The following is a 12,268-nucleotide window of genomic DNA, read 5'->3' as shown; positions in this document are numbered from 1 at the left end:
ATAAAAATTTAAAATATCCATACCCATCTATTCATGGATAGGTATGAATAAATTTAATTAATTGAGTTGATTTACCACCTCTAGTATTACCTAACTAGGCACAGACTTTGAACATGTAGGCACTCAAAAAGTGAAAAAAGTCGTCAACCTTGTAAGTTCCGCAACTATTTCTACAGTATGCCTCAGGCCTTTAACCTGAAAAAAATGTGGGACGTACAGAAATGGGAGAAAACAGACCGCCGCCACCAAAAACAACGGAAATCATGAATATAATATAGAACAATACATATTCTTCAAAAAGATGACCACATCCCTAAAGAGCTGGCCATACAAAAGTAACAATGAAAAAGTTGAGACGATTCCGAGCCAGTTGACAACTTTATTAGTACAATTACAAGATCTGAGCAGCGGTGTTCAGCTTTTCGGCCAAGCTAAGTTGCGTTCTTGTGATGCTTGACAAATATAGCAAGAGTAATTGATCCTATGTGAAAGTAACAAAAAATTGTGGTCAGGAGAGATAAATACATGTTCACCTTCATGATCATAACAGCACAGCACAAAAGCATGTAATTTCTAGCAATCAAAGACAATCAGAACCAAGGAACGATAAAAATAAACACAAAGAATACCACCAGTTAAACAACAAAAAACATATTACAGGTCTAGGTTAACTTTAATAAATACGATGAAGTATCTCACAATTTCCAGACGCAAAATAGTTCAGTGCCTCACCAACTAAAGGGCCATTTAAGATCCCAACAGCGACAACGAGATCATCATATACAAGTGAAAGACAAGAGGCCCAATACGCCATGAGGCAAATGCATCAACATACACAAGACACACACATGCACATAATAGGTACCTCAACAAACATATACACAGACACAAAGGCCAAATATACACTTACGCATATTTATGACAAAACAGAGACACAGAGCTATATGACTCCTTTATCTTAGGCGCCAAAAGGAAGGAACATAGCAAAAACATGATGGCTACCTGAAGACTGTCATTTACAAGCTTATCAAAAGCTTGGGATGAAAGTTTTGGCATGGAGGATACAGAATCTGATATAAATCTTCCAATGTTATTATCTGGTGCAACGCGCCCTTCCTGAAATGAAGATTCAGAGGAGGTTTAGAGAGAATCCATGGGAAGTGCCCTTGCAAATCCGGTATATAGTACCATGATCTTACCACCACATCGTCAACATATTTGTAAACATCATCTATTAGAGCAAGTAATCGTTCCATCGTGGCTTCCATTCCTTCCACGTCACCAGGAAGTTTGTCAACCATTGTTGTCTTAAGAATATCAACTACAATCATTACAAGAACTTCCAAGTCAAAATTGTCTTTATAGTGATAAACCAAAGAAATCTACTGTAAAAATTAAGCTCTGCAAGCAATTCTATTACAAGACCCAGTCATTAGAAAGAGAATTACATCAGGGAAACCATTAGGATCTACAAGTATGCAGCATCTGAAAGAAGGGAACAATTATCTTATTATCTCTCCAATTTACCCATCCCAGGCTCTAATTCGCTAATCCCGTCATCCACTCTTCCATGCCTCAAACTTATCAGACTAGACTGTGCCAATCTGTCCAAACAAGCCAGGTCCAAAACTAATAGGTCAATCCAGAGAAACAGTTGGCCCAAGTTTTTTAGTCGTCCTTTTTTCCCTTCTTCTCTTATTATTTCCCTCTTCAATTTTTATTTGACTGGATCCTTAGGAGTAAACAAATGGTTCCATATGCAAAAGCTAATCTGATCATCTCTATTCTTCCAGTTTATAGTAATTTCTTTAAAGGCTTAACTTTTAGGAAAAGTAACAAGTGAGACAAATAGTCAATAACCCTGTTGTTTGAACACCCATTAAAGACCTAAGCCATTCATAAACAAAATTCCCTGCCATCAAGAAATCACCAGCGGTAACTAACCAACCATATCGGCATCCATATGCTAGAAGATCACTAAAGGGAGGACTGAGGGAATATAATGGATTCAATGTAGATCAAATCCCACTAACATAAAATAGCATAAATTTCCAACAGGGGAATGGAATGCAGCTCCATGGATTTGCTAACTAGATGAGATGCTAACAAGGGCAGCCTAATGCTTTCTCCACACAAAGCAAAATTAATCTTAGCACCCCCAAGGTAAAACCCAAGCCTCACTTCCCTTAGTCCACTTAAGTATAGCAGGTAAGCACACAATGTAAGAGCAAGGATATTGACGCAGACGGCTTACATCCAACCCGCTCTGCTTCTACCATTCGTAGGTCCAAAGGAATCTCTTGAAATTGTGCAGCAAGTTGTTGATCTCCAAGAGACAAATTAACAGAGACAAAAGCTTTAATTGAAGCCCCTGCATTGGTGAATCCTGTATCAACAGTTAAATGAACAGGATTTGGAACTTCTCTTGAGTAGAACTCATGAATCAAAGCACTGCCACCTGTGACTCCGGACCCAGTTGAAAACCTGTCAACAAGCATGGAAGTAATACATCTTAATTCACTTTAGAAACTACCATTAGTATCTACAGATAACATTGCATATATCGAGTTGCAGAGTACCAATCGCAGAATTTACCATTCAACCTCAAAGAATAAACCATTCACCAAATCAGTATTTTGAAAAGCACATCTGATGATGGTTTCATTTACGGTTTATCCAACAAATACAACATAAAAAGGCCACCTTCCATGCAGAAGTGGTAAAATACTTGAAATTGTATTTGATTAGCCACAGCAAATGAAGAATTCCCAAAAAAAAGGAAATAAAATCATATGTAAGGAGAGACAATGTAAAAGAATAATCTCGTTTCCAGAAAAGAAGAGAAAAATTTACAATAAGATACATATGTTACAATTTGTATTGGCGTTTATTTTGTGAGGATCTGTAACAACCTACTTCTGCTACCGGTAAAAGGCATTCCAATCTGAAGTTCATCTTTTCAGTCGACCACTTGAAAGCAAGCCTAGAATAAGTGAGAGAAGGGCCAAGTCTGAGCAAGAAGCAAAAGCTCCTACTGGTAGTTATTCCTCTCCATATTTAACGAAGTTTATAGAGTGTCATTTATTAGCAGAGAATTCTCATTATCCAACAAAACCACTAAGAGGTCCAAAGAAGCCACCATCAAAAAAGAGGGAAAAGATGCTTCCAGAAGTTAGACTGTATATACCAATGAACGAAGCTGCATGGCCACATCATATGCGCATCAAATATCACACTCTGATAAACTGTCCAATCCAACAAAGAAAATAACACAGCAGATCATTTAAATTGGTATCAATTACTAGTAATCCTGATTAAGAAATCCAGACTCCGTGATAAAAGACCCCCTGCGCCACACACAGGCAATGTTTTGAAAATACAGGCAGGCAGGATAAGAATTTCTAAAGCAAATAATATACATTGAAAACATGTTTTGCCACAATTTTTATTCCTTAACTTCCTAGTTGACGACCCGACCTTTTTTGTCACCATTCAACCAAGGGGAAATAAAAGGGACAAAAAAAAAAGAGGTTCCTGAAGTTACCATCCAACAATAACTTCCTTGGGATTCACCTTCTGCTGAGACGCAAGCATATTATGGTGGTAATCAATATCTAATGCAACCTAAAACCACAACAAATATCCGAAATTACTCAAATCAGCTACTTCAAGTCATTTTATCTAAATAGAGGAAAAATCTGAACAAAAAATAAGGACAGCAAAATTAATCGAGAGGCGAAAGAAAACCTGATCTGATGACTCGTTATGGGGAACGGCATACGAGTTGCGAATATCGACAGTGCCGTCAGGCAAGACGGAGCCGAGAAGAGTACCAATGACTCGCTCGGCTTGGTCGGGTCGCCTGACAAAGCAGTCGCAGATGTTAAAGATGACTAATGGATGAATCCTTGCCGTTAAATTGGTCGATGCTTGGGGAAATTGCAAAATTGTTTGGCCGCCCGATGCCATTGTTTGATCTCCGGTCTGTTTTGGAGCGACAAATATTGGGTTTGGAGGGAGAGTTCCGCGGAGAGATGGAAGTCGGAGTGGTGTTAGGCAATTGTAGGGTTTAGATGAGTGAGAAAGAGCAGATGGTTGGAATTTGTACAATGGGCCGTTTTATAGTTTTAGAACATATTTTTAGGCTTGAAATACAGCTTTGGGCTGTTAGTAGGCCGAAGCCCAGAGGAAGGGCGCTTTCGGTCGTATGTGAATTTCTTTCTAGTCTCGTTTCGCTTGGTAAAGTCGGTTGGGAAATTTTGGGTTTTATTTTCTTAAAAAGATTTCTTTTCTGCATGATTAGAATGAAAAAAAAAAAATTGAGATTTCCCATATTACCCATCAGTACGGAACTGATCAAAATACCACAAAAAAAAAAAATTTATATAGACGAAGGTAAAGGAAAGAAACCCACAGTAAATCCCACTCCCCGTCGTCGAGTCATACCAAAGAAAAAGTTAAAAAGTATTAGATGATTTTTTTTTGGGTAAATGTTGTTTGTAAGCATAAAAGACATCTCTCTCTCTGTATATATATAGTATGAGGAGGAGATGTGGTGTGCAACGGATCTTCTGTCCCACACTCTGTGCCACTTTTTATTATATTGTTATTTCTCTCACATAAATATCATGTTTTAATTCTTTTTTGTTTTCTTAACATTCAATAACTATTAGTTGAATAAAAAATAAATACAATAGGTTCAGAAAAGTAATATATAATAGAAAATTGAAAAATACAATAGAAGATTCATAAAAAATCTCATTTTTTTTATGCATTTTGATTTTTTGAGTTTGTTAAATTTTGTGTATTACTTAATTAATAGTTATTGGATGTTAAGGAAACAAAAAAGAACTAAAACATAATGTTTATGTAGGAGAAATAGCAATATAATAAAAAGTGGCACAGGGTGTGGGATAGAAGATCCGTTGCGGATGTGGTGTTACAATTTTGTGCCATCTTTTGATTTTCTAGTTCTACCCTTACAAAATTAAAAATTTATTAAAGATGATTATTTAATTTAGTAACTTCCATCGATTTATTTGTTTTCCAAATAAAAAAACCATAACCCCTTTTTTGCCAAAAAAAAATCTAATAACTTTTATTGATTTAATAAAAACAACTTAATTTTTTCTTAACGTGTACATTTGTAGAGTATGCTTTTCCCGTTAGTTACATAAAAGTTTCGCCAAATTCTAATGGAAAGCTTCATCTGATTCTCCCAAACTCGGAGACGAACCAAAATTTGCTTCTCAGAAGGTTTGGCTTGAATGTTAAGCAGTGGATTTTTGCGGCACGTCTGTAGTTAAAGGATTTTTGCGCAACAACTTGCACATGAATTTGTCACCAAAAGGACCGAAATAACAAACGTTAGGACTAGATATGCTCCTACAAACAAACTAATAAGACAGTCTTGCCCAAGTAATTTCACTAGTAGCGTGACCGTAGAGAGAATATATGTCTAATTAAGCTTCATGAAGGTTAGCATAATTCACCTTGCAATTCCACGTATCATGTTTCTCTTTCTACGAATTCCACGTGTCATGTCTCCCATTTTCATCAGCCATAAATTTTAGTACACTCCTCAATTGAAGAGTATAGTTAATTTTTAACTACTCTAAAATGTCCTTATTCAATGTAAATTATTAGTGAGTATAATGTAATTTATTTAATATGGATTGTTATTAAATGGTGCAACTTTTCATCGATATTATTATTATAATTAATGTAAGGGTATTTCAGAAAGATAGTAAATTAAATATATACTCCCAACAAAGTTAAATAACCTTTTTTTAAATTATGTAAAAAAAAAGACTATCACAATGGGAATGGGAATGAGGGTGTACGATAAGCGAAATAATTTGCTACAACACAGAAAAGGATCCATTTCACCAACAACTGATTTGCCGAATAAAGGATCTGTGTCGGTGTTCATAATTATTGACAAATTCGCATTGCACGACCATAAAACTGACACGACGTGCAAATACAGGAGGCCCGTCTACTTCAGCAGGGCCCATAAGCACGCACTTTTGGACTAAATTTGAAAGCCAAGTCCACAAAAGAACGTGCCTTCCTCACAAAACAGTTACCCCCAACGACATTAGTAATTTAGCAGTAGTCCAAGGAGCAGGGCTCAGATTCGAAGAGAAAAGTTTGATAGCATTCATGCTTGAACTTTATGAACAGAAACCACAATTAAAAAAGTCGAACTACAATTCTGATCTGCTAGTAGAGTGGAGACTGCTGAGTAACTGCATCACTTGGATTTGAAGGGAATGGCTCTTATGACGACTTGGTGGTAGAGAGCAGCCAGTGCAGCCCCGATGAATGGTCCAACCCAGAATATCCACTGCATTACAACAACATGGATCCAATTGTAAGAACAAAAAGTTCGTAGGAACCTTTACTGGGACAGAAAAAAAAAATTTGGTGGTAATTGAGAGGCTAATTATGTACTAACGTGGTCATCCCATGCTGGTTTCTGGTTGTAGATGATGGCAGCACCAAGACTCCTGGCGGGGTTAATGCCAGTTCCTGTGATGGGAATGGTGGCCAAATGTACCAAGAACACTGCGAACCCAATAGGCAACGGAGCCAATATCTGATCAAGAAACCATAGTCGCATTAATACCAAAGAAAATAAATGTATGTAATTTTTTTTTTAAAAAAAAACTTGAGACTTGATGATCAGAGAGCACATTGATGAATTGTTGGTTTCTCAAATGTCGAAAATAAAAGATGGAAGTCTTACGGGGACGTGGGAGTCTCGGGCACTGCGCTTGGCATCAGTAGCAGAAAAAACAGTGTAAACAAGCACAAATGTACCAACAATCTCAGCACCGAGCCCGTCGCCTTTGGTGTAACCTCCGTTCACTACGTTGGCACCACCGCCCTTGGATTGGTAGAGGTGCTTTTGAAAGCCCTTCACCACCCCAGCACCACATATTGCTCCCAGGCACTGCATCACCATGTAGAAAAATGCCCTGGTTAACGACAGTTTCCTTGCCAAGAACAGCCCAAATGTCACCGCAGGGTTAATATGCCCTCCTGATATGATGCATGTATCAAATGATTAGACGTCCATGGAGTACAGTACGATGATGTCAATGGATGAGAGAATTCATCAAAAATTTGAACGTTAAGCATACTCGGACTAGAGTCCGACTAGATAATGATAATTTTAGCTTGCAACAAGTCTCTATTCATCTTAGCCAAATGTATGGACGAGTTAGAAGCTGCACTTATAAATAATGTAAAATTGAATTACCAGAAATGCCGGCAGTACAGTAAACGAGGGCAAAGATCATGCCACCAAAAGCCCAAGCAATGCCTTGAATTCCAACGGTTGAACACTTGCTATCAGACTTAGAAACTCCCATAACAGTCATAATGCTTATGTAGAGGAAGAGAAAAGTGGCAATGAACTCAGCTATCCCAGCACGGTAAAAGGACCAGGAAGCTAGCTCATCAGGGTCAAAAAGTGCCGCTGCTGGTGGTTCCCGATAATCCTTGTCTTGGGTCTGAGCAGCCGTGCCAATTGGCTGCCTCTCCGAGAATTTGTTGGCTCCCAGCCGCACATCTTCTTCTTTGTTTTCCATTTCTGATTTCTACCGCTCTATCTAAAAACGACAGTCGATCTCTCAAGAGATGAATTATGCTTGAAATATTGCTCAAGACAAGGCTGATGGGCTGAGAGTGGGGGAAGAACTGAGCATTTATACACACTAGTGGACCATATAGGCTAGGCAAATTTCTATAATTATCTTGCGACCGCCCACTCCTGATTCAGGTATTATTAGTAATTTATATTTTTTAGAAGGGCTTAGATGTTATACTTTGATTTATGAGAGGACGCAATCCATTGGCCGGCTGAGTCTCTTCTAATGATTTAATCCAAGTTGGCACAATAAGGTCCATATATCCTCAACGTTCTCTTTTTAAGTGCGCAAACGTTCAATTCTGATGATGATTTGCATAGTTATAGAATTAGCAGTCAACCACCGCCCCCTTCGGTTGAAGTGGAAACAAACAATAATGAAAGTAGAAAATGGCACAGTGCTTGTTCCATTGACGATGCCGTGTAACTTAAAGAGTAACGTTAATGCAGCTACTGCACCTACCATACCATTGTGCGAGACTAGTTATGGAGAAATTTTTTTTTTTTTTTTTTTATCAATACAGGGGTATCCAGGTCAATCATTACGGGCCCGACTAATCTCCACTACGATCCGGGAGAGGAGGCCCCACTCCACACCGAATACGTTAGCAACGGGACTCGAACCCTGACCGAAGCCAAGTAGGTTGTCATACTCTAAAGAGGGGGAGCGAACCGTCCGAGTTACCCCGCTGGGCTAGTTATGGAGAATCATTGCGCGATCTTCTGACTTCCTTTCAAGAAGCCGCAGAAAAAGACTTGGCACGCTGAAATATGGTGATTTAGAACCCTCGGAGCTAATATTTTGGCCTCCTCCATCATTTGAGGTTATAAGTCTGATAGATTATAAATAGAATATTGTTTTAAAAGAGTTCAAAAGAGTTTATAAGATTTTATTGTGATGCACTGTTTTAAAATATAATAATATTGTGAATTATTTATTTATTTTTATATAAATACTTTGAGCGATTGTTTCATCCTTCAATCTTTAAAGTTGCACGTATTAATTATTATTAGAACTCTAAATTTGGGTTTTACACTTTCTATGCAATGCAGCAGCATATTGTGGAGCTAGCTGTCGGCTATATATACATATGAGATCAACGTAAATTTTTGTCGAAAGCTTTAAACTAAAAAGTTTTGCAGTGTAGAGTTTTAAGTACTTCTTTTCACTGCTAAGTGACACTTGGACAGCTATGGATTGTTGTAGGAGACGTGACTTTCTTTTCTTCTGCTTCTTAGGGAATTTTGCAATTCAAGCAACTCGCATCTTGTTCACGTTCAACCTAGAAAAGTATTTTATGTAGGCTCAACCTAGAAAGTATGGAGTCTTTTCTGGAATCGAACAATATAAAGCATGAATTATGATCTATATATTCTTTCGGTCTGGGCATCGAACGTGAAGTAGTTGTTGACATTAATGGTCCTCTTCCTCCCGTTGCCTCTCACATTTTGCTCGTGCTTGTTGGCCTGACCCCAGTAAAATGAAGCTTGGTCTGGTGACTCGTGTAGTCGTAATGAAGAGGACATAGTCCTTCATTTTCCAAGCTGAAGTCAAATCTCTGCTATCAGAACAGAACCTCAGAGTTCAATGTCGGCAAGGAACACAGACTAACTCTGCAGGGCTTAGGGGGTGGAGGATTTCTTTTGGGCTGGGAGGGCAGAGTTTTGTTTGTTGTATTATGCCCGCGAGTGTGAACATGATGGAGTAAATCAGGCTTCTCACGACTGTGAACGACAGTGGCCGGTTTGGACAGGGTCCCTAGTCTCACTACCTACTAGTCAGTAATCACTGCTAATCAACACCAAAAAAAAAGGGATAAGTGCAGAAACCTCCCCTGAGATTTCTGACAGTTGCATTCATTCCCCTGAGGTTTGAAAAATAGCACTAACCTCCTCCAAACTTAAGATTTTGATAGCAACTTCAGCCTATGTTAAAGAAAGTGCCATTAAAAAAGTTTTTTGGGAAGTGAGATAATAATTTTATTCTATTCATAACCTTTTTGCCTCTTGTGAGGTAGTATTAGTAAAAAAATGAAAAATATTAAGAGATGGAAATAATTAGTAAAACTCAGAGGATCTATGTGCAAAGAGAATAACAACAACAGTAAAATTTGGAAGAAACAACAAAGATATGTTAAAAAATATGAGGTTTTAAAGTATATAAAGAAACTGTTGATCAAACAAGAAAATTCACCTTTGATCAATACAAGAGAGTTACTTATTGTCACACTTTATAGTATATCGATCTCACTCTATTTACCATATTTCATACACAGTTATGTTCTCTCATGATCGATACAACAATTTCATCATACTATAACTAACCCTACAATTTTGTGTATTAAGCTGAGATGATAAAGGATTACTTACCTATCATATTTTAATTGCCATAGATTTTTGACAGAAAAATTCTCAGATTTTGCCTTGATTTCTACTATCTTTCTCCTTTTGTTTCATAAATGCATAAAATGAAATAAATTCAATCAAAACCAACAAAACTTATTCGTTTATGAAGTCTCACCCATAAGTTTTTTTCTCCTACATTTTCCGGCTTCTGCTTCTCTTCTATCTAGAAAATATATTATTTGCATTGTTCTCTCAAGTGCTGTCAATCACAAAATGACACAATGTTGGAGCATCAAAATGACACCATTTCGTAATTGCACTTACAGTGCCTGATAAAACAAAAAATAATCACTAATCTTATTTAATTAGTTATTTTAAGCTTGTTTATTGCCCTAATTTTTTTTCCCAAATTTATTTACTAACAATTTTAAATTCTAGGGTATAGAAGTAAATTCATCCTATCTTATGTCAATTATAGGCCCCAAATTTATATTGGGGAAGGTTAGTGCTATTTTTCAAATCTCAAGAGAGGTGAGTGCAACTGCCAGAAACCTCAGGGAAGATTTCTACAATTATCCCAAAAAAAATGTCACTCAACTAAATATAACAATTTCTGCAGTCTCAACAATTCGATTCTAAAACTCTTTTCTTTCTTTTTTTTTCTCCTTTCGTTTTTGTTAGGGACAATTGGTTCTTAATTCGGAGAACATCTTCTGAGCCAAGGACAGGTTGGCGATCGCAGAGATTATCTTAGAAACGATCGATTAGTTTTTCGTACACGATGGATGTTCTTATGGAGTATGGACCATTCTATATTTATCCTTCTGGGGGTTACATATTTGCTGATGCTATACTATAATCCAATTATTTTTATTTCCCCTCATTCATGGAGTCAATGTGCTATTAGATTTTCTGCGCTGGCCAAATCTACATGATTGGTCACGATTCGTGCACTTTGACGATTATATATAAGATCTCATTCTATTTCGTTACAGCAAAAACTCTTGCTACTAAATATGGCGACGTCAACTTCAGTTGCTGATTAACCCTCCACCAATTACTAGGCCGATGCAGTTTTATGATGTAATTAACTAACATGCCTGGCTAGTTGGCTATGTGCCCAGGTAATGCTGTGTGTGCCCAGATAATGCTGTGCGTTCCAAGGCTCCGCCGAAAGCCCTAAACCGTCCAACCAATAATTATTCCGTACTAAGAAAAATAATTAGTCCGTACTTAGATAAGATACCATTAGAAGCATACACGTCATCGTACAATTTCGCACCTCTTTAGGTTGATAATTGAACAATAAATTATTTCAATTTTGATTATCTTACTTGCCAAAAGCATCTACACACACAAGCAGAATGATACACCAAACAAAACATGCGTCATGACATGGCTTAAGCCATCTACAGCCCTAACATATTAATAAGCATTAAAGTGAAAGAGGCATTTCAATTTTCAACTCTATTGATTTCGATGAGTGGCCTTTTGAAAGGAGTTTTACGTCTTTGTAGGCTCCTAAGAATGCCTTTTATAACTTCTAAAACGTCTTTTAGTTCATTTCTCGAAGTAAAAACAGGATATAAACATAGGAAAAAGAAAAGATTTCTAATAAGGACTCAGTTCTTGTACACAGATATAAACATCAGAACCGTTTTATTTCCGGTGAACGCAAGTAATTGTCTTGGAGAGCACGGAAGTTTGAAAGATTAAGGAAGTGTTTGGTTCGTTCGTATTCCGTAATCAGAATCTAGATCAAAATTATAGACCTTACTATGAGCACGGGTTTTGATCATTTGCCTTTGCTTGTTTGATTTGGAAGTGGAATGAGTTTCATTCAATGGAATAGTTAATTTCAAATCTAAGCTCTTATAGGAAATAATATCTTACACTTTCATTCTATTAAATAATTCTTATAATAGTCCATCAAACAATAAATGTATGTATTAGTATTAACTTTGATGTCTATTCATGGCCTTTATACTTATTTACCAAACGTCCCTTAGTTTGTAACCCTTCTAACTAAATGCATTTATGATTTATATCATCAGCGCTGGAACTTATACAATGCGGGAATTTAGCCTCTCTCGTAGACTAAGGGAACTAAAATGGTCCAGAGCCACTAATTATGTATGACTAAGTAGGATACAACGAATAATCAAGGTTGGCAACTTCAATTGAAATTCTCGATGTCACTTTCTGGATGGCAATTCAGCACCGTCCTTGGAATTATGTCAAATGTTCAATCAATTTAAATTATCA

The 12,268-nt window shown here is 37.1% G+C and overlaps 2 protein-coding genes across 3 annotated transcripts; both read right to left on the bottom strand.

The window, feature by feature from the left end:
* Window positions 1-131: 131 nt before the first annotated feature.
* LOC113730389 (eukaryotic translation initiation factor 3 subunit F) lies at window positions 132-4,100 on the bottom strand. The gene is made up of 6 exons (XM_027255036.2): window positions 3,748-4,100; window positions 3,545-3,624; window positions 2,255-2,484; window positions 1,200-1,321; window positions 1,003-1,116; window positions 132-481 (listed from the first exon to the last, which is right to left on the bottom strand). Exons 1-6 carry the CDS (start codon window positions 3,967-3,969, stop codon window positions 392-394), a joined length of 858 nt encoding a protein of 285 aa, XP_027110837.2. The 5' UTR covers window positions 3,970-4,100; the 3' UTR covers window positions 132-391.
* Window positions 4,101-5,883: 1,783 nt separating this feature from the next.
* On the bottom strand, window positions 5,884-7,698 carry LOC113730387 (aquaporin PIP1-2). 2 transcript variants are annotated; one of them, XM_027255035.2, is made up of 4 exons: window positions 7,268-7,694; window positions 6,752-7,047; window positions 6,461-6,601; window positions 5,884-6,349 (listed from the first exon to the last, which is right to left on the bottom strand). In XM_027255035.2, the coding sequence occupies exons 1-4, from the start codon at window positions 7,596-7,598 to the stop codon at window positions 6,257-6,259; spliced, it is 861 nt and encodes a 286-aa protein (XP_027110836.2). In that variant the 5' UTR covers window positions 7,599-7,694; the 3' UTR covers window positions 5,884-6,256. The 2 variants fall into 2 exon arrangements, with proteins under 2 accessions (XP_027110836.2, XP_071934526.1); XM_072078425.1 differs by having other exon boundaries at window positions 6,139-6,349; window positions 6,457-6,601; window positions 7,268-7,698.
* Window positions 7,699-12,268: the final 4,570 nt, after the last annotated feature.

The sequence above is a fragment of the Coffea arabica genome, chromosome 2e (genome assembly GCF_036785885.1).
Source record: "Coffea arabica cultivar ET-39 chromosome 2e, Coffea Arabica ET-39 HiFi, whole genome shotgun sequence".
In the NCBI taxonomy this organism is placed as follows: Eukaryota; Viridiplantae; Streptophyta; class Magnoliopsida; order Gentianales; family Rubiaceae; genus Coffea; species Coffea arabica.
This window is presented reverse-complemented; position numbering and strand designations above follow the sequence as displayed.

Coding starts and splice junctions, on each gene's coding strand:
- LOC113730389 (XM_027255036.2), bottom strand. CDS start 3,969: ATGGCATCGGGCGGCCAAACAATTTTGCAATTTCCCCAAGCATCGACC. Junction 1,322..2,254: donor AGAAGCAGAGCGGGTTGGAT/GTAAGCCGTCTG, acceptor TAATGATTGTAG/TTGATATTCTTAAGACAACA. Junction 1,117..1,199: donor AATATGTTGACGATGTGGTG/GTAAGATCATGG, acceptor TCTTCATTTCAG/GAAGGGCGCGTTGCACCAGA.
- LOC113730387 (XM_072078425.1), bottom strand. CDS start 7,598: ATGGAAAACAAAGAAGAAGATGTGCGGCTGGGAGCCAACAAATTCTCG. Junction 7,048..7,267: donor CTGTACTGCCGGCATTTCTG/GTAATTCAATTT, acceptor GCATCATATCAG/GAGGGCATATTAACCCTGCG. Junction 6,350..6,456: donor AGCATGGGATGACCACGTTA/GTACATAATTAG, acceptor GTTGTAATGCAG/TGGATATTCTGGGTTGGACC.